The following is a 22,363-nucleotide window of genomic DNA, read 5'->3' as shown; positions in this document are numbered from 1 at the left end:
CAATTCCCGCCCCCCGACCACCACTCACTCTCCGCCGCATTTTGGTTGCAAAACAAACCGCAACACCGTAGCGTTACTACTCGCAGCGCCCAACAGGCAAGGAGAGCGCCACTGCCAACTACTGGAGCGGAGGTGCAATTACACTTTAATGTAGTACGGCAGGAAAAAAACAAGTTCCCCAGGGTCACACTCGCCCCCCCCCCCCCCCCCACTATTTGAGAAGCACTGGTCAACACTCATTTGACACCACTTGAACCAAATTTGATCTTTGTCTCATCAGACCACAGATCATAGTTCCATCTTTGACCCATTTGATGTAGCGTTGGGTCCGGTCCGAGCACTGACAGGCTGACCGGAGTCTCGGTTCCAGTTGGGCCCAATTTAGATGTTTTCATTGAGGGGACGGAAAATGTTAATTGTTCATTTTTAGCCAGGTGTGTTTGACGAGGGAGACATCTAAAACAGGCCCAACAGGGACTTTGGAGGACCAGACCTGGCCCCACCCCCCTCCCGGCGTATGGACTTGACAGCGATCCGATGATGCATTTCCATAAACATGACAACCTTTTTCCTGACACTGCATGACTTTTATGCTGACGTTTGATATCGGCGGCGAGAATCTAATGAACTCGTCAGATCTTCTTTTCCCATTTTCTGTGACACCTGACCCCCCCCAGACACTCGATGATGTCCTAAAACATCCAGCGTGCCAAGGGCGTCATCACCAACAAAACAAGGTCACATGTTCGCTTGTGGAGTCGGCGAGTAGCCTCAATGCTCCGTGTTCGTCGAGTCCGAGCGGGCTTCCGCCTGCTCGCCAAATAATCCCGCCAGCGTCTTAAAGCGGGGTCCCCACTCGTTGAGGTAATCGTAGTCCTCCTCGGCATCCACGGCCAGCGATTCGATGGAGCTGAGCGACTCGGCCACCGAGCCGTTGCCCTCGTAGGCGTACGTGGCGAGCGAGTCGTACGGCGGCGCCGAGTTGTCGCCGTCGTGCTCCTTCAGCCGCTGGTTGATGAACGCCCGGATGTCGGCGCTGTCCTTCGAGGCGGGCGCCCTGGGACCCCGTTTGACCTCCGGCTTGACGTCCCGGCGGAACAGGTTGTCTTTGACCACTTTGGGGTTGCGTAGCGTTCCCATGTCGAAGGCATGCGTGTCCTCCTCGCCGCCGCCCTCGTCGTCGTAGTGGATCACGTTGTCCCGGATGTCCTCTTTGGACGACATCAGCGTCTCCTTCTTCTTCTGACGCTTTAAGCCCACGTAGAGGACCACGATGACTGGAGGGGGAGGGGCAACACGGAAAAGAATATTAACGTGAATTTGAGGTGCGCGTTTTTAAAGGCATGGCTTTTTTTTGTTTGTTTGTTTTTTTTTTTTTATGCTTCGCTTGATTGTGCAAAAGGGGCCCACATGGAATTTGTTGGCTATCAATCATGCGTGCGGTCCCTTGAAACGAGTTTGTTGACTTTTGCAGGGAAGAGTAAAAAATAAATAAATAAATAAAAATTGCTCCAGGTGATGTCGCCATGCACAAATCTGACATTCTCTTTGACTTTCACGCATGTTCAACCTCGCTTGAACCTGCACGTGCGCACGTTTGACCCTCACTAGGAATTGCACTTCTCTGTCGGCCCCCGAGCGCTTGGAAAACAAATATATAAATAACACCGAGCACTGTGGGCTACTGCCCGGAATTATTTGGAGGTCAAACACGGCAGGCTCGCGATCGTTTGCGTCAGGTTGTGTTCCGCTGGATTGTGTTTTAAATGTTCCTAATTTATTGCAACAAATGTACGTATAGACAGACACGATGAAACTGCAGATTCAAGCCCAATAAAAATAAATAAATGGAGAGAATAAAGCCCGAAGTAGGTCTCTTCCTCGCGCACTGCCTTGCCTCGCCCTCCCTTCGTTTTTTTGCGAGGTGTAGTGTGTCAGCTCCCCCTTGTGGCGGCTCGGCAGAACGCAACAACATGCCATCACTTATTTCGGAGGCTCAAACTTTATCGGCGGCTTCACAATGCAAATGAGAGTCGGCTCATCTGCTTAATTTAGCTCATCGCTCGACCTCGCCGCTCATCCCCACTAATCCTGCTCCGGAATCCAGTGTGAATCTGGTTTCCGTGGGAACGGGAGACACACGTCACTCGTGTTGATGATTTAACATCTGATTAAAAACAAGGAGGAGGAGTTCATGGATGAGCGCACCACTCAAAGTTGAGTTTCCCTGTTTAGTATGTGGGGTTGAAATCCGAGACTGTGTTGCCATAGTTACCTTGTAAAATAAGTCACTTTACTGACTGCTTGATTTGAAAAGTAAATTATTCAGCCTTGCGTCGCATAAAAATGAAAACTGGTTTTGCCAATGCATAATTTAGTGAATGGGCATTTTTAACAGTTATGTTGTCGGATAAAGTTTTATTTAAAACAGGAAATAAAGACAGACTTTTCAAAAATATTGTTTTAACATAAAAAATGTGTTTTTATGGATTCCACTGAACATAATTGATCTGTTTTGAACTGACGGTTAATATTTGAATGCTAAAACTTTACATTTTTAATGTACTTTATGTATAACCATAGTCCCCAAAAAATGCAGGGACCTCTTGAATTAATCCCAACTTGGCGTTAACGACTAACCTTCACATTTTTGTCTCACCCCAAAATGGCCAGTTCAAACCAAAATGGCTGACTTACTTCTTCTGGATGACGTCCAGAGACATTTTTTTAGCAGATGTCCTCGTGATAAAATTTCAAATGGCGAAATCAAGCAGACTTTGGCCGCAGGATTTTTGGTGACATCCAGTGGCCATCGCGGAGGAAAGTAAATAAAAGTCAAGTTTGAAGGCTTGTCCTTGAATTCCATTAACTTCCACCAAGCAACGACCATCCGACGTTCATGCTTCACAAAACATGGCCATAAAGTTGCCCATTATCTCGCCCTCCCTCGTATGCAAATGAGTTTGGACATTAACAGCTCGGGATTAAGTCGTGCCCCCGACGACCTTGCGGGAACGCATACAGGGAACTTTGGTTCTGGGTCATCGAGTCCAGAAACGCAAGCAGCGTAAACGCCGATGAACTGTTTGGGAAATGATGCGGACGGGCTCATCTGGGGCTTGTTGGGGGAGTTGCTGTCGGGTTGCCGTGGCAACTGGCTCTCTTGGAAAAGGCCTGGACCACACATGGACGCAATCTTTTTCAAGATGTTCTTGTCTGACAACGCAAAAGTGTTTGAAAACACCAAAAGATATTGCAGAAGTGTGAATGATATCATTATCGGCTTGTTTGGGTCAAAACCGGCGCGCCGTCTGCTGTCATGAGGACTTTTGCATTGCTTTCTTTTGCTATTACTGGCATTTTTTTTTCTTTTTAAATTCAAGCAACAGTCTGGAAGTAACTGTTGCCCTCCAATCATCTTTAAAATTGCCGATTGGTGCCACCAGATGGCAGCAAAGCACTTTTTTTGGTCCAAATGAAGCTCCTCAACTCATATCAATGTCGTTCCTCGGCACTAACTCGCCACAAGGTGGCGGTAAAGCAATATTTGACTTGTTTTCGTGCAGCTTTTCGCCATTTTGGGCTGAAAAAAACGGAAATTTGCAAAATATCACTTTTGCCGCACGTTAGCTAGCAGTCGGAGACGGATGAGCAACTTTGGCATCGCGCTAAGAGGAGAAAGCATTTGGAGAGCGGCGCAGAAAAACATCCGACGGCGTACTGACCCAGCAGGATGACGATGCACAGCAGGATGGCGATGAGCGCGCCCGTGCTCAGGCCGACGGGCAAGAAAATGGCCTCGGCGCTGCACGTCAGCAGCGAGCCGTCCGCCGCGCAGCCGCACACTCGGATGGTCAACGTCCCCGTGCTGCTCTTGGACGGGTAACCGTTGTCCTCGATCACCACGGGCAGGTGGTAGATCTCCTGCGAGCGCCGTCGGAAGCCGCCGCGCTTGGTCACGATGCCGGCCGTGTTGTCTGGACGGGAGGAGAAGGTTGGAGCGGGCGCTACGTTATTGAGAGTTGTTCAAATGTGGATGGGGAGGCACAAAAACTATTTGCAAGAAAATCCACTTTAAATGGAAATCGTGGCTGGATTTGAAAACTGTTCCAATTTTGCAGAGCTGGGCACTTGACCCTTTTTGGCCGGTCAGTCCCCCGCCCTTCGGCCTCGAGCTCGGTATCCATCCGGCCTTGACCCTACGGCATTATTAAAAAAAAAACGGGCGTCAGGCCGGTCCGGGACGAACTGCCTGCCCAGCTGTGCAGTTTAATTTTCAGAGTTTCATGTTTTATGGCGAAAAATGAGTCAAGTTTTAAGCTCAGTCCAGAAAAAAAAAAAAACATAACGGTGATGACAGGCAATGAGGAAAATGAACACGAGGTGACGACGCGTGAAGGCGATGGAGGTTGACGCGGCGCGTAACGGCGAGCAAACGTGTCAGATGGAAGCGGCCCGGTTGTGTCGGCTCGAGCCGGAGCGCCTGACCCGCCGTCACGGCCGCTTTGTTCTTCGCAACAAGGCCGCCACTTCCTCTTGACAGGAGGTCGGGCGTTTGAGCGCACCTTGCAGCATTTTCGCTTTCTCGCTCCGTGCAGCTCACGATGAACCCGCTGGTGGCGCCGCCGATGTTTACTTCCTGTCCCAGCCCATCACGTCTCAGACGGCACAAAGTGCTTCCAGGGCCGCCCGAAAGGGAGGACGGAGGTTCTAAAAGGTAAAAAGTGAGCCGAAGCGTTCGGATGCGGCCTCGTCACGGAACGGCGAACGCCTCGGCTTCCCTCCGGCAGACCTCATCCTGACATGTCCCACTTTTGCACTTCAAAGACCTCGGCCGTTCAAGCCCTCCACGCCGGCCCGACCGAGCACCTTTGAGATATTTTTAGCGCTGAACCGTTTGACATCATTACGGGGGCGTTAGCGGTCGCTATCGCTACAAAAAAAAATAATTTGGTGAGACGAGTCGCATTTAAAGAAATTCTGCTGCAGCAAGATGTCAAAGAAAGAATCGTTTTCTTTTTTTGTGAAGCTCGGAAGATTTTTCATGATTGTTCTTGCTTCATTTTGATTTTTGTTGATTATTTTCTGTGAGTTTCAAGTAGTTTTGAGAGAATGTTTTAGTTTTTTTTAAATCTATGAAATATTGGTGCTGTGCAAGACAACAAAAAATGTAACTAAGTAGTTTGTGATGAAATAAAAAAAATAACAACTGTCTGACTTTCTTTCGTTATCAATACCGAAATAAACGCATTTAAAATCAAACCTGACAGCTCATGCAAGATATTAATTGACAAAGATGAAAACGAGGAACATTTTCTTTTGCTATAATCAGCATTCATTTTATAAACCCAAAATGTCATTTCAGTTAGCTTATTGGATTGCGCCCTCTTCAGGACGTTTCGAGTATTAGTCAGTCTGTCAGAAAAAAACAAACAAAAAAAAGAAAGTAATTGACCCTGGGAAACCTCACTTCATACTTTTACCTTGAGTCATGGCGACAAATATTCTCGCCATATTTGTCGCTTTTGATGCACGGTGTAAAAAGTTCATCAAAATGAAAGACTCACTTCCAAAGTCTCTGATGGTGAAGTTCTTGTTCCTTAGCTCGTCTTTTGTTGCTTTGAAGGAGAATTGCTGTCCAGCGTTGGGCACATCTTCATCCTTCGCGCTGAATAGTTGAATCACCTTTTTTTCGTATGACAAACAAAACAGATTCAAACGCCGTGTTGCCGCACACACACGCGCGCGCGCACACACACGATTGAGCTGTTCCTGTGTCGACCTCGCTCAAGTGGAAGCAGCCCAAATTTGCAAGCTCGCATCCATCACCGCTCGGACTGCCACAGCACGATGTTTGCCCGCTCAGGTTGTGTCGTCATAAACCTTTCGACGCAGTCGCTGATTCTGCCGCCTCCCGTTGCGCCAATAAAATATCGGGAAGCAGCTTTCGGTATGATGCAGCACGCTCGGGATGATTCAATCGGAGTTGGAAGGAAATTGAGAGGAGTTTGCTCCATTTTGGGGCTTGATGGCATTTTTTTTGTCGTTGTTGTTGCAGTTTAGCATCCGTCGAGCACGGGGGCCACTTGCTTGAGGACCGTTCCATTTCTTCGGTGGCGGCGGGCCAAATTTGTTCTCAAGTAAAAACGAACTTGCACGAACACAAAAAGTCTTGACTGCAGCATTTTGTTCTGCCAAATTTTCTTGGCGATAAACATGAAACAATCAAATGAAAAACAAGTTGACCACATGCACTCAACTTTTCAAATTTCCAACTCTCAACATTGTAGTTTTATCATTTTGCAAGGCACGTCACTTATTCCAAAATATTTCTGTGTTGGTTAAGACTTCTGAACATATCGGGTTTTTTTTACATTAAATGCTAAGTGACCGTTTAAGTAAAGTTGTCTTTTGTCAAGACCTAAAGTTGTTTTTAGTCCATCTACAGAAAAACGGACGACCAACATAGCAGGCCAGAAGATGTTCATGTGAAATGATTCTCGACTTGATGACTTCGCTGCGATGCCACTTGATTAAACGCGTCGATATGTCTTTGCACTTTAATTGAACATCTGACACGATCGTCCTTCCTGAGCTGCGCGCCGTCAATAATTTCCTCGTAGCTCCGACTGACAACTTCCAATCCATCATTTCTCAATTTGAAAACATTTTTGCACGTCAGCGAGAATCCCCGAAGAAAAAAAGTCTCCGTGCCGTGAAGCGCGTCGCGTCTCCTGATGAGTGCACGAACCTCCTCGATGCGGTCGAACTTGTGATGGACGACGCCCGACGCCCGACGCCCGACGCCCGACGCCCGCACAAGGAGATGCGAGCTAATGATCGTTTGCAGGCGTCGCGGCTTTACAATTCTTATTTACGCGCACGTTCAGATGAGCTCAGTCTGAATTAGATCACGCCATAAGTGCTGCGAGATGCGTACGTTTCGTGACTTTCGCTTTCCGTGAAATATTCCGTCCTTGGAGGATTCATAAATTCACTCTGGCGACTTTAGTTTAGGAGCAACGTGTCATCACTTCGAAACAGGCTTCGTTTGGATGACGTGTTGCGTTCAATGTCATGTGGAGAAATTGGGAAGTTTGCCACCTACCTGCCCCACCTTAGCGTTTTCACACACAAAGCTCTCGTAAGGACTGGCCAGTTCAGGCGGGAACTCATTGATGTCCAACACGTGGATGGAGACGGCCACCCGGCTGGTCAGAACCGGACTGTCTGCACGGGGAAAGACAACAGCGTCAAGGTGCAGAATTTGGATGTGAGAGGAGGAAGTGAATGCAACAAAGAGGGTGGCAGTGACATCGTGTGGACACCGTGGGAAATGCAGCCTGGCTTTATTTAAAAAAACAAAACATTTTATTTGATTTTGTTAAGGGAATGTTTTTTCGATTTTAGTTTGTTATTTTGTTAACTACAATAACATATGTGAGCACTTTCACTTTTGAGCTGTATAACGTCACATTGTAGTTTCTCAATTCATAACATTTTAAGTTTGTGGCTATTGCGCTTGTTGAAAAAAAAATATATATATAGATGCATGACATGCATCTATGTGATTTGAGATTTTTACCCCAAAATAAATGATGTAATGAAACAAACTAAGAATACATATTGAAAATATATCAAGTGCAGAATTTGATGGAGACAATTATTGTGAAATCTTCCTGCTGGCAAACATAGCAAATGTCCACGTGACTCAAATGGAAGCAGGAGAGCCCCCCCCCCACCCCCCACCCCGAAAGACGTCGGCAGCATTTCATCAGTGCGGAAGGGGGAAATGTTCTTTTGATACGAGAGCCGCAGAAAGGTAAACTTTGTGGATTTGATGTGGGAATAGGCTTTTCTCCGCTTACTTAGGTCGGGGATGGCGAGGCGGCAGGATTGCGACTCGGGGATCTCGTGGAGTCGTCTCGGGGGGATTTGACATGCAAGTCCTGAGCTCAGCGAGTAACCCGCCTCTGACCTTGACGTCAAAAGCAATCTCGCAGTGCCAGGAGCCACGCGGGATTTGCGAGATCCTGAATACTTTGGAGAACTTCAAATCTTTTTTTTAAAAAAAAATGATTTTTAGAACTGTAGTACAAAGCTTGGACACCTGACTGGCGCATTTAGACCACAAGGTGGCGCCACTGTACCACAAGGCCGCCTTTTTGGTGTCCTCCTGAGCCTCATAACACATGCTCTAGTTGTTTTTATGAATTAGAATTCCTCTGAAGCCGGTGAAGCGTTTCTATTGTTTATCACTTTGAGATTTAACTTGCTTTAATACAAAGCTCCTCAAACCGTTTCTCCAGACGTCAGATAATGTTGACTTGGAGTCACACCGACTGTGCATTTACGCAGTGGACAAATGGTTACAACTTATGGCTCTTGGTTCCATGATTTCAAGTTGGAATGTCGGTGCTTGCCTTTCAATTTGTTTTTTCCCACGCCATGCTAATGATAACAAGCCGTGTTCGCCGTGCCGTAGCCTCGTCTAAGTGGCATTTTTGTGGCCATTTTGAACATTTTTGAGTCGGGCCTCAATTACTGACATTTTCTTGCTGTTCGCAGCAGGCCTGAAACATAGAAACTTAATTAAAACAAAACAAAAATATCAGATGAGCATCCAACATAAACACTGCAAGAGAATATAGCGAGGAATTTGACAACGCCTCAGTCAACCACGTCGCTGGAAAATTTGCCAGCCATAAAAGACAGAATTGCAAGTCGGATGGTAAGGAGCAGCTCCAACGAGCTTCCTCGTTGCCTCCGAGCGACGATTCGACCATTGTTGTTGCTCGCCGGCCCGGTAAGGACGCCGGCATGCGAGCAGCCAGGAGAACGCGCGTTACCGTCACCTCGGGTCTCCGGGGCGCCGCGTCTCTGGAGAGCTGCAGATGGCGCTCTCATTTTGCTGCATGACTGCGGCGGCAGGCACAGCAAATCTCCCGGGAGAGAGCCGGCGCTGCTGTCGTCGTTTCACTTCAGTCGGGGTAAGAGAAGCCAAACAAAAAAAGGCGAGATGATGGACGGTTCTATTAGCGAGCAATCCGAGATGCTTCCTGATGACTTCATGGAGTGATTTGGGCAACGTCTTTACATGTAATCTTTAATGAAGGACCTCCGTTTACAAAATAAGCATCCCGCTGTGTGCAAATGTCGGCTTAACAAGGCATTCGCAACCTTTAGTGAGCCAGCATTGGAAAAAAAAAATAAATCTCACAGCACAACAAAAATATAATCGACATCCCGCTAACGAGCCTTACGATTGCCGAGACGTGCCGCCACACGGTGGGCGGTAAAGCACTCATTTTGTCTGCATGCAGGTCCTCAACTCACTTCATTAATACAAGACAAAGCCACAAGATGGAGACAAAGCACTACTTTTGTCAAATGAAGTTCTTCAACTCACTTAACGCATTGGCATCAAAATGCCACAAGATGGCAGCAAAGCGCTACTTTTATTGCAGTGACGCGAGCGCAGCTGTACATTCGTCGGAGTTTTAGAGCAAATAATGGAGGAACGATTCAAAAAAAGAGTTTTGACAGAAAATCTCGTTGTGAAGGGCCAAAGAGCCGTGAACTCACCACAGTCACGTTTCCACCAAGTGGTCCAGTCGGGTTCAATTCAGAATGAACCCGGGTCTGCTATTTCAGTTTTTGCGGCTGCCCAGTCCAGTAACGAGTATCAAGGAAGAACATTGAAGTAATGCATCTGAGTTTTATGCAACACTTTGGGGAGGAACAAAGTTTAGCCTGGGTTGTTAGTGGAAGTTGAGGAGAGTCTTTGCTGCATGCGTAAAAAGAGTTTGAGATGCTAAGAAACTGTTTTGGGATCAGCGTTTGCTTTAAACTCATTCACTACCAGCAGAGTTAAAAAAAACAAAAAAAACGTCTTTAGCCGTCAATGGCAGTAAATGAGCTACCAATGATAAGTGGAAGCATTTTGTGATTTATGTTTTTGCCATGCCAAATCTCTGCACACAAGTGAACCGAAATGTATCACTCTGCCTCAAAAGTACGATTACTTATCTGGGAACCTTCTGGAATGGAACTGCGACAAAGTTTAAGAGCTGAGCCAAACCGTATTTTCTGGCGGATATAAAACAGCAATTCCGACACGGCTGTCGGCCTCGCTCGCACGTCTCGTCTCGTCGCAGGGAGCATCATTTGTGCCGGGGTCGACTTGAAACGAGTGACAACGCCGCTCACGGGATGACGGGCCGGTGCCGGACGTGGCGGCCCAAAAACGAGCATCCGAGAGCGCCGAGTTCGAGCGCCTGCCGAATCTCGTTCAAGGTCAAGAGCGCAATTTCTCCTTTCAAGTCGGACGAGACGCGTCTATCGCGGCCCGGACAGGAAAGCGTGCGGCCGTTATTTTTCCCGAGCAGCCTGACCGCGTGTCATTGCTGCTCTTGAGCAACATCACCGGACGCCGTGCGGAAGCGAGATAAGAAGCGCCGGCGAGGAGCAGGTGACCGAGGACCATGCGGAAAGGAAAATACCGTTCACTGGCGGGATGATTATGTTGACAAACTTTTTTTTTGTGTGTTTGGAACGTCAAACGGAAAATTGTGGTTTTGTCATGCAGAAAGAAATAAAAATGACAAAGCGGAGCTGCACCCCTAAAAAAAATTTTTTGTTCTGATTTTCAGAAGCTAGCCTGCTAGCTCATGTCAACTCGACAACATTTGTCCACATTTGTTTTCTTCCTTCCAAAAAATGAGACAACCGGGCACACCTGGACACGCCACGAGTGTCTGGAGTGAGCTGATTGGTCGACATAAGGAGCCCGCCGCCGCGCACTTCCCAAGCATGACTGGCGCGCCGCCGCCGTGACCTTGATCGGATCCGTTTCCAAGGTGACGGAGATGACGACAGCGGCGAGTTTGACTGCGAGCCCTAATGAATATCCAGCGTGGGTAATTTTGATTGAGCGCCGGCTCGCCTCGGCAGATAATCACTTTGACGCTTCTGAGCAGGAGTGATGACTTGATGACGATGGATTTGCTTATTTATCCGGAAATTTGCCGTGCTTCCTTTCATTGAGAACGGGGCGAGGGGAGATAATTAGCTTGATGGCGTGTCTTAAAGCCGCAGCTCTGCCCGCCATTAATCGGCCGTAAAAGTCGCCGAGGCTCACGTTTTTATTTGAAAACGCCGTTAAAAAATGAAAACGGTGAAGTCGAGCGAGCCCCGGGAGACGCCAGCGTGCTTTATCGCGCCCCGTAAAGCTCGGCGTAAAAAACGCAATTGAATATTGACGGTCGTAAAAAAAAGTGTTCAATGGCCGCAATCTTGTTGCCGGGGGCGAAAAGTTCAACTTTGCGTTTTCAAACCTATTACGGTCGTCGTTAATGCGCCTTGCTTAACATTCCGCCGTGACGCAGCTGTCCTTGATCATTTTTTTTTTTACGCTCTATAAGATGACAATACTTCAATCCTCTCTCTATTTATTCTGTTTTAAACGTCATGTCGTCATTTGGAGGGGGTGAAAAAAAAAAAGAGTAGCAAGCATATTTGGACAACGTAAGGAGAAAGTACAGATTGTTTTCAACACCAGCAAATTCTGCCACTTAATGACACGCATTCAACGTCACAAATCCTACTCAGAAGAACGTGAGGACGGCGACCCCAAGTGGCCAAAAATAAATCAACAACTATTTGCGTGGTGTTTCGCGACTCACTCAGCTTGGTGGCCACGATGGAGATGTTGTGCCAGGCCACGCTCTCCCTGTCTAGCATCTCATTGGTGGAGATGGTTCCCTCCGCCGGGTCGATGTCGAAGTAGCTGTCCAGGTCGCTCCTCCAGTCGATGGAGTACCTGCGAGACAAAGTCAAGTTTGTTATTTTTGTCGCCGATGGCCCGCCTGCCCCCCCCCCGCCGCGGGTTCGGGCCATAATCATGTTGTCAAAGTGTTGATGACTCATCGGGAATGCTCATTTCCAGCCAACGTGCTGAGGACGGTGTCGAAATTCCAATCTGGTAATGGGCAACGTGCTGAGCAAACCATTTGCGCCGCCACCTGAAATGAATGACTGTGGTTTTTTTTTTTTTTTGGGCAACTCCATTCAGAGGCCGTCAATCTCTCGGCCAATCAGCGACATAGTCAGAAAATATCTTCAGCGCCGGCTGCTAAAAGCTTCTTGATACATAATGATGGCGTTGTCCGTCAGCAGGAAATAGCAGTTATCGTTGTCTCAAGTGCAACCCCAAATCACAGCTGCTCGTATTCGTGTGTGTGTCATGAAACCAAAATGTTAAGAAATGGATTTACGCTTGCATTTTGCTGCTTGATTTCATTTTCACAGCAAAAAAAAAAAAAAAAAAAACGAAAGAAAGAAAAAGTGTGAAATAGCCACGCAGCTTTCAGTTCACACTTGGACCGCGTGACGCAGTACCAACGAGAAACTGCGGGGGCAGTGTTGCCAAATAAACAGAAGGGTGATTGTCCTGATGGATATTTGGATCAAAGCGAGTGATTCTGCCGCCTTATTTATTTGAAAACTCACTTTGGTTTCGTTCAAGTTGAATCCAGTAAGGTTGGAGCCATCCGTCGATCACGCTCGAATTTTGCGGACGGACTTCACAATGTGGAGCTCAACAAACTCAGCAATGTCAGAAAGTAGTTAAATATTGATCAGAGCCCACTCGTGTTGTACTTCTGCAGTGCAATCACGACACGGGGGGGACCACGGTCCGAGGGCTTTTCTGGCCTCGCAAATGCACGACTCCATTTGTTAGTTCTCTTGAGAATCCGGACTGGACTTTTTAAGGAGCGCCTCACCATGCCACCGTCCCAACTTTTCTTCTTCTGATGGCGAGTTACTTGATCCTCTCATTTATATTCATCAATACTTTTTTCTTCTCGTCTTTCCCCGCTGAGAGTCGGAGTGGATGGACGGAGGCACGCCGGGAGGAGGCGGAGGCGTTCTGGCTCATGTTCACAAGATGAGAAGATGATGACAGAAGCACTTTTGGCTAAATGTTTGACAACTTTTGGTTGGCGTCCATTTTGTTTGCCTTTGATTTAGGCCTGTTCTTTCTTTGAGGGCCAGCTTTTTGAATTGTGGTGGAACAGAACGGCGTTTTCCAGGCGCAACCACTTTGCGCGAAGGTCCAAGATACTTGCGCGTGATGTATTATCTATTTTTTTATTTAAGCGAGTTTCTTCATTATTGTCAAGTCCACATCGAAGAATTGCGGCACTCTAGAGGCAACGGTAACCCTTCAGAGTCGTCCGATATTTGCGGGTTGTCACTACTGGTGCGAATTCCCCGCCGACTGACGAGGTTCACTGTACACAGGCTGCGGATGCTTCAAATTTGGCAGAGGACTCTTGACGAACGTTATTTACGTGTCCCCTTTTCAACGGTTCTGACTTGTCATAAATTGCTGAGGTGCGCCATAATACTGCCAGGTCGAGAAACCTTTAACTCTTGCCATCAGGTTGGAAAGTAGAAAACTTTCAACACGTTTTTGGGCCCACCCACCGCCGATCACGATGCCGATCAGGTTTTGGTGCAAAGCAATTTCCCGTAATTGGCCAAACTAACTTGGACGTCGCTGGTCGTGACTCATAAACTTAATGCTATTATTGACGGGTGTTAACCGGCGCCGGCAAACGCCACGCACTCTACTCAAGTTAATCAAGGGGGAAACAACCCAAAAAAAAACAAACTTGAAGTTCACGCTGCACGGTCGCTAGTTTTTCGACCGCAAACTAGCAAGCGAGGTCTTTGCGTTTTAACGCAGAAAAGCTCCTTAAAACCAGAGCGCCATCCAACATTCATGAGGTCTTTTGTCCCCCCAGACGCTGATAACGGCACGCACCGCCGCTAAATTGCACCGCGGCCTAAAAGCATGCTTGCCGATGCACGGCGGCGGCAACTCGCTATTGTTTTTTCTTTTTTTTTTTTTGGACTCCACCGCCGAAAGTGGCGGCCATGTCACAGATGAATATTTAACATGCAGGAGACAAAGTGCAGTTTTACCAACAAGAGACCTTGTACTTTATTTTATTTTTTTTCTCACTGACCAAATATCAGCTCTGTGCTTTTGTTTTGTAGCCTCGCATCGTAAAATATTCATTCCAAACCATCTCTGGACCGCAAGATGCGTTTGTCCGACGGGGGCATCTCGTCTCAGCATGTTCATAAATTTGAAGAACCCCGAAAAAGGCTTCTCATGCATTTTTAAGACGACTCTATTGTTGCGGGCCGCGTGTGGCCGGCTTCCGTTGCGATGGCGTGAACGCGCGAGGGAGGGCGTGCGGAGTTTACGCCAGCGTTTGCTGTCCCATCCATAACGGGCCGCTGATGTTTAAACGTAATTACCGGCGAGTGAGCAGCACTAAAGCACAACGCTTGAACTTCGATTAAGATGCTATCGCGCCAGGCGACAGCGTTTTTCTTTGCAGTGCTCGTTTTGCCCTCACGCCGTGTCATCCACTTGCGGTCGAGAGTTATTTTGATGTGGGAAAAAGCTGCGCCGCTGCGACGACGTGATGGCGCGGGCAAGAGGTGTCAGCTTTGTCGTCGTCAGGCGGACTCCAGAGCGAGAAAAATCAGCTGGGCTTAAATCAAGGCCAGGACAACGAGACTGTGATGTTTTGCCGATATTTTGTCCTTGTGGATTTGACCTGGCACCCGTTTCTTGCCTTTTTTGTTTTGTTTTTTTTACTCCAAGCGCTCAGCTGAGATTTGAAGATACTGCGGGAAGAAAGAGAGCAAATTGATTTTTAGTCGGAGAGAGAACACGAAAAGATTTGGAAGGGTCGTCGTTCCCAAAGGGCTTCGTGCGAATGTGGACTTGGCACAAGCTCCAGTTGATCGCTGCAAAAATTCTCAGGTCAACTTTTTTTCTTTTGTGATATTTTCAATGTTTATTTTTCAATTTTAACAATTATTTCGATTTTCTTTGGGGGGGGGGCAAGAATCACGTTCCAAGATTCTTTGAAAATCTTCCCGATTTTTCCCGAATTGCGTCTCGTGAACGGAAAAAAATACTGGGCCTAATTCTGCAGGATTTCGGAAGCAAGACATGAAATTTGCTTTTGAGTCCTTCTTGTGAAAACGTAATTCGACCAACGGAAGCCACCGCCCACCTTTCGTGAGGTCGTCATCCTCACAAGGTCGAGACAACAAAGCGACGACGCCAACGTGATTGCCATGTTGAGCCATCATTGATTGATTGATTGTTCTCGCGCTTGATGACAAGTCGTGCGCTGGCTTGGAAGTCTGCGGCGGCGGCGGCGGCGGCGGCCTTGATGAACAAGGAGCGCGGACATCGACCAGCAGATGAAAACGCTTCAATCAAAGAGAACGTCGGGACACTCTTGTCGGGAAACGCCGTCCAATAGGGAGCGGCCGCCAATCAGCGTCTTTTAAAGAGCACTTCATTAGGAGGACCAAAGCGCTTTGTTTGTTCTCATAATTACATTTACGCTGCTAATTGCAAATAATGGAGTGACATTTTCTCCTTGTTTGTCAATGTCTATTGTTTGGATGGGCTCTTATTCGCCAAGACGTCTTAGGACAATAAAAAAATAAATAAATCAGCTTCCTCGGGCACAAAAAAAGTTTGCCAATACCTAAAGAAGACGAAATAAAATATTCACTTGAACTTTGGAAATCAAATTTTTGGCCCAGTTGCTGACGTGTTACAAACCAAACCAGAAAGTGAATCGCAAATATTGTTTGTGCATTTTTTTCCACACCGTTAATTGGAAATAATGTCCTGCTTTGGAATAAAGGGATGGAAAACGTAAACATGTTTAATCCGATTCATCGAGAAAATACATTTTTAAATAATAATAATGATTTTCTTTAATCATTTTAAAGCTGCAAATTCTTCCCCGCAGTGGCTTGTGCTCATTTGTAACCATGACAACCATGCCGTTGAACATTGGCAATATATTTTTTGCCACGATCGACGGACGCGGACGAGCGGGCGTCCCAGAAAGAAGTTTTCCTCCGAGTTGAACTTCACCTGACTGGACTGCTGCCGGCATCCAAGTCCTGCGCCGTCACCGCTCCGATGATGGTGCCCGCCGGCGTGTCCTCGTACACATCCATCACGTAGGCGGGCTTATTGAACACCGGGGGCTCGTCCACATCCAGCACGTTAATCTTCACCGTGGCCGTGTCTTTGAAGGCCCCGAAGGTCTGGAATCGGGGATCCAGATGAGCGTTGGACGCGTCCACCTTGAAGGTGTAAGCCTTCTTGCTCTCATAGTCCAGCGGCTGGAGGACAAAAAGAAAAGGAAGAAAAGTCACAATCACCGGCGCTGACGGTTATTTGTCATTTCCAGCCATTACCCCGAACATCCATTTTATAACGGTTGTTTTTGGAAGTCAGTGCAGGGATGGGTGGTCCATATTGGTGCTTGCCAACCGTTTCTGAGCCCCGCACCCACGGAAAAAAAAAGAGATCAGCAGGCCCATCCAGGTAATAATAACAATAATAGCGCTTCCTGGAGAGCGAGAAAACATTCGCGCCTTGAAGGCACTAGGCTACTGTTATTTCTGCCGTTTCCAGGCAACAAATTCCTCCTCGGGGATCGAACCAATTGCCGCCAAACTTGAAATGGATTGACGAGATCAGGGATGGGAAACTTCATAACTGTATAAAATTGACCTTTCAAGGACGGCACAAAACTGCTGTACAGCAAAACAACATGAAGTGGAAGAACTCATTTTGCAATTTTTTTTTCCTCATAAAAAGCAACTCGTTTTGTCCCGCATATCATTCCAAATCTGCAAAAAAATATGAGGCCTACTCACGACAGTATAATACCCAAAGTAAGAGCAACTAAGACCTATCAGCCATCTAGTGGTGATTGGTGATATTACAACTTAAAATTACAGATCCATCCTTCCATACTCGCGATTTCGCACACGCAATTTTGCCGATTTAGTTTACCCCCCTCTCCATATATATATCATCATGAAAAGAAGTCGCGGAGAGGTTCACACGCTCGTCCTCCCGGCTGCTTCCGACACGTCGGCTCAGGGTCAATTAGTCAAACGTGAGCGGACCAACGCGCACGGCCGAAATGTGAGGTCTGAGGTGTGAACGTCTTGACAGCGGTGACGCGCTTGTTCTCGCCTACGCCTGTCTGCTGCCCTCTCAAGTGAGACCGCCCACACTCGGCGCCGAACGCCAACCGTCACGCTCCGCCGGCCGCGCAGTCGCACGAGAGACATTCATGTTGCGTGTACTTGAAATGGACTAACAAGGCGGCACCTTGGCAGCGGCGGCGCCGCTACCTGACCTAGCGTCCCGGGACGCCCGATTTGTCTGGCAGCTTGTTTGGAAAGAAGTTCAAATCGCTTTGGAATGAGAGCAAGTGATTGTTTTTGGGCGACCTCGCACCTCGACGAGTCAAAGTGCAGCTTTGCAAGCAAGTTATTTCCGGCTTTTTCCAAGACATCTGTCATCTTGATTTTCATGGGCTTTTTTTTACTACACTGGGACTTTTTACAGGTGGTCAAAAGTACAAAAGTACATGACTTGAAACCAGGCCGAAATGCTAACAAAACTAAAAAAATAGATCTCACCATCGTGACCGTTGAGAATGAAAATCCAGTACAGGCTGTACGGAAAGTGCACGGTTTTCTGACTGCTTTCATACTCAACACGGTGTCGTCTTGTGCTCACTAACACATAATTGCCACTTGAAACAGGACGTTCAAAAATCGTCACATGCTGCTTTCCGCTTCTGGTCCATTTCAGCCTCGGGAAAGCAAACTTTCTTTTTCAAGCTTTTTCACAATCACTCTAATCCTGCAACTCGCATGAGAATGAGTATTTTTTTTTACATGATAGAAAAATAAAATAAATCAAGATCCTCACTCTGTCCTCAAGCTAAATTGCATCCGTTGGCGGCGAAAGCGAGTGAACATCCTCAAATGTTCCTCCACTCAGTCGTCTCGGGTTCTGCAGGAGCAGGTGTCCATTAAAAGACTTGAGGAGAAGGGTGAAAAAAAAGGCATGCCGAGGCCTGCCAATCTAAAAGCAATCACTGACCATCAGCTGGCGTGATTGGTTTGATTACAGCGCAGCAGATGCGAGCGCTTCAGCCTCTCGTAGCCACACTGGGGAAATGCATCAGGAAATAAAGTCGGTGGCGCCGGTTGACAACCTCGCCTCTCGCGTGCGCACTTTGGAAGACACATGTTGCAAGTATGGTGACAAGCTTGCGTGACGTGTGGGGTGCGCATGCGTGGAGGAGGGAGGGGGCGGATGTTGTTGGAGTGTTGAATGAATGAAAGGAGGAAGTGAAAAATGGAAGAGGGAAGAGCATGAAAACAATAAAGCGAGGCTACAGGTACACCACTGTCTCCCTGCTGGCGTGTTATTATTGATTGGGAGGACTCCGCATTTCGACGACGTGCGCCGATCACGATCCCCGGGCAACTCCGGCCGCGAAGACGGACTCCGCATTCCGACGACGTGCGCCGATCACGATCCCCGGGCAACTCCGGCCTTGGAGACGAATCTCCCCTGCGCCCCCCCGACCACGGTCAGGAGGAAACCGAGCAGGAACGGATAACACACACGTGGTGGTGGCGGGCATTCAAAGCCACGACTAAAAGGCCTCAATCGTCCGGGCAAACAACGACAGCGTGGAGCGAGAAAGAAATCGAATATTTAGTGCGGGCACGGCGCGAACACAGCGTGCGATCCGTTTTTAAGGGGGTCAGAGTGCTACTTTGATCAAGCCAACCCGAGGTGACGGGGCTTCAAATGCCTCCGGGTCGACTAAATGCAGTCCTTGAGTGCTTTTTGTGCCGATTGCTCACCAGGCCTCTGGCTCTTAATTCAAGCGCGAGACCACCAAGCTCCGTGTGGCTGCAACGGTTCAACTCGACATTTACCGGAGGAGGAGCGAGACTCATGAATCACGATAGTGATGAAAAAGAAAAATTGGTGACTTTGCTAAATGTGCACCAGGGCGGAGTTGTCTTCCTTTTGGTATTTTCGTGAGAGCGCCGTTGTGGGTGTGAACACAGCCGAGCCACTTACCGGCCGATGGAAGCAACTCGTCTCACTCTCTTTAAATTCAGACGCGCATTATACAAACTGGAAGCATAATGGACTCGCTGGAGTGCATGCAGTCTACTTTCTGCCACTAAATTCAGTCAGGTGCATCCATGCGTGAAAAATACGAAGCGGACCAAATGTGAACATCACCTGCAGCGACCAACAACATTTCTTGGGAATAGATCGGACGTATAGCGTCCTGAAAGCCCCACATGTGAGACTCAGCTAAAGCGCAGGTGGAAGAGGGGCGGCAGCACCGGGTGGTCGGCCAGCGGGGGGGAAGGGGAGGGGCCTCATTAGCCAGCTCGCGATGCATGTCCGCCATTAGGAAGAAGAGAGAAAAAAACTCGTCTCAGTGTGGAGCTTCTCCTTTGCCCGCTAATCTTCCACCCACAAACAAAGCGCACCGCTGGACAACACAACTTTTCAGGTCGTGTAACCACGAATACGTTTAAAAGCTGCGGGTGGCGAGGTGGACCACTTGCTGTGACTACCGGAAGATCCTCAGAGACCATTTTTTTCTGAATTACTGAAATAAATAAATACAGTTTTGTCTCAGTGAAGTCCAGACTTGAAATGCTGTGGCATAATCTTTTACCGAATTAAAGCAACTCCGCAAGGAAGATTTTTTTTCAGCTTCCTCAAACTCTAGCATGAGAAACAATGTTTTATCTAATTTCGTTGAATGCGTAAGAGGTGACGAACGCCACTGAGGAGAATTCAATGACAATGATGTAAGCCGAAGGACATATTCTCGCTGCAGTTCATGAAAAAGTCCGTCCCTCGCTGCAGTTTGTCATTTTGCAGGAGTAACACGCACCCAGTAGGGGGCGACGAGGAGTTTTGAATTAATGAGACGACGCGTCAAAGCATCGCACTAGATGTGGAGGCCATGAGGGAAATATCCCAGGAATTCTTTTTTTTTTTTTCCAGGAGGTTGACCTACTTTTACGCGATTGGCTGCGAGGCGCCGGGCGTGCACCTGCGCTCGGCTTTTCAAGCTTCACATTACGGCCGCGGTCCGGCGCGGACGCAAACCAGGAAGCGTATCGACGGAGGAATTTGCACCCCAACAACGCCCCCCCCTCGTTCTTTCCTCCTGCTCGTGTGTCGAGAGCACATCACAACAGAAGTCACTTGAAATTCCAGACATGTTTCCCTGGCCTTTGATATGCAAATGTGCACCTTCCGTGCACCGCCGCCGATGCCGAATGGAGCGTCGCCGATGCCGAATGGAGCGTCGTCGCGCTTCACAATAGAACCTGAGCGACTCCGCCAGTCGAGGCCTAATGTGGACCACGAGCTTAATAAGGCATTGTGCCTTTTGCTGGTTGACATTTTTTTTTTCTTTTCTTCTTCTTCACAGCCGACCCACCAATGAGCTTTCATTTCTTAGTTGGAAATTCACAGAGAATGCAGTCAGACAAAATAGATTGAAGAGAGCAAAAAAAAAGTAACAAAAAAAAACAACAAATCAACAGGGAACAATAACAGGATACATCAATGCAGTTTTCCCCCATTAAATTGCGCTTGATGGTTTGCACCCCCGCTCTAAAAGTCGCGGCGGATGCGGTGCTCCAAGACCAGGACAGAATTCAAGTGCAAATGAGAAGAGAGTCCAAGTTGACGTCAAGTGAGCTTTCGTGGCGGAAAAGCGAGTGTCGCTACGTCAACGCTAGCGTAAAAAAGGAATTTGCCGGAGAATATTGAATGTTCCCCTCACACCTACGCCGGCCACGATAATGAGCAAGGCGAGGGGTGGGGCGATAGGCGATGGCGGTCTTGTGCCAGGGCCCGTAGGGGGGAGTCAGCATCGCTCAGAATCACAAGCAGGCTGATTCCATTTGTTTGCAATGCAGCACTAAAGGTGTTACGCCAGGAGATTAAAGAGCGGCAGAAAAACAGCGGAAAATATCCAACGTGTCAGCCGTGCGGCAGCGGCGCTAAATCTGCTTACGTGCACTATTATATATTTACAAAGACACTTCCAAATCATTATGGCGTGATCCGGCGAGTGGCTCAAAGCTAAGCTAACAAACTCATTGACTGATGCTAGCAAACATCGGCAGGTCCAAATTTAGAAGTTGGTGGTCCACGCGATATCTGGACCACTTAGGACAAACCAAAACACGGGATTTGCAAATGCTATGCTATGCTAAGGCAGGCCGCTTTGGCTCACGTCAAGTCTGTCAGTTCGTTATCTGTCACCCGTACGATGATCGGAAAAACTTCTGGCGTGGACAAATTTTGGTCCGTCACGTGTACGGTAATACCTTGCCCGTACCGTGAAAAATTCACAAGTTGCGGCGCTCTGAAGAGACATTCAGTCGAGCGATTTGTTACCTTTGACGTAGGGATGCCGCCCGTGCCGGCTGAAAAATGCGTCCTCCAAATAATCATAAATTGTTCAGTTCTTTTGTGGCACGCGCAGCTTTTTGTCAAAGCTAAACAAATGCTTCCTCGTTCGGCGATGAGGAATGCAAACAGCAAAAAGCAAGCACTTGCATTTTTAAGACCGGTGACTCACGAGCGCAGCTCGCACTATTTAAATCGGCAAAATGTGTCAGGCGATGACTGGAGACGCCGCCGACGAGTCAGGAGCTGATCGTTTCAGCGATGCCGAAACGAGAACAGCGCCCAAAGTGGACCAATATGACCTCAGGCGCTTGCAAGTCCTTTAGTGAGGAAACACAGCAAAGCTACTGAAATAGTGATCTCGGAAAATGTCCAAATATTTTGGTGGCACTCGTTTTGTAATCGGCGATAATCGGTTGACGATAGTTGAAAGTCAAGCTGTGGCTTTGAAAACAGAAAGATTGGTTCTCAGTTTGGGGCGAGAGGCCATAAAGAGCTTACGGAGTCATCTCCGTCGTGGAGAATAACGTCAACAAGCAGCTCAACCGGTGAGAAAATGGCCGTCAAACGCAATCGAGAGCGTTTTGGAGCCCGGCGTAACCTTTCCGTGGTGAGCCAGTCGAGTCGCAGCCGAGATTTCTTTTTGGCCTCGTGCGCCGTCGGCAGTGCGGGGCGCTCAATAAGCTCGTCATCGGGAGAGAAAAGATTACATGGCCCGAAGAGATCCAACCGCCCTCCCTCGCCGCCGCCGCCGCCGCCGCCGGCACCAGCGAGGGAGGAGGGATGCTCACTTTATTGTGCCGCCATCAATCACATCAGTTTGTGTCCTCGCTTGCCTTCGTTGCACCGCTCGCACCACACTGGACCTTCGCCAGCGCTTCCGCGGCCGCTTTGTTTCCGGGCAGCATGTTTTCGAGCATGATGCTGCTTTTAGGACATTAGCACGTGAATCTCTCGCCTCTG

The 22,363-nt window shown here is 48.1% G+C and overlaps 1 protein-coding gene across 1 annotated transcript in view; it reads right to left on the bottom strand.

Moving 5' to 3' along the window:
• Positions 1-508: 508 nt before the first annotated feature.
• LOC148318661 (cadherin-12-like) overlaps positions 509-22,363 on the bottom strand; it is a 71,303-nt gene continuing 49,448 nt past the window's right edge. Inside the window, exons 7-12 of the mRNA XM_088282952.1 lie at positions 15,989-16,242; positions 11,685-11,821; positions 7,109-7,230; positions 5,568-5,685; positions 3,726-3,977; positions 509-1,277 (exon numbers count right to left, since the gene is read on the bottom strand). Of these exons, the coding sequence (XP_088139078.1) occupies positions 772-1,277; positions 3,726-3,977; positions 5,568-5,685; positions 7,109-7,230; positions 11,685-11,821; positions 15,989-16,242 (1,389 nt within the window). The 3' untranslated portion in view covers positions 509-771. The remainder of the gene's footprint in view (positions 1,278-3,725; positions 3,978-5,567; positions 5,686-7,108; positions 7,231-11,684; positions 11,822-15,988; positions 16,243-22,363) is intronic.

Source organism: Idiotropiscis lumnitzeri, chromosome 19 (genome assembly GCF_059441095.1).
Source record: "Idiotropiscis lumnitzeri isolate Australia: NSW breed Sydney's pygmy pipehorse chromosome 19, RoL_Ilum_1.0, whole genome shotgun sequence".
NCBI lineage: Eukaryota > Metazoa > Chordata > Actinopteri > Syngnathiformes > Syngnathidae > Idiotropiscis > Idiotropiscis lumnitzeri.
The sequence above is the reverse complement of the archived record's forward strand: the minus strand, read 5'-3'. Positions and strand labels throughout refer to the sequence as shown.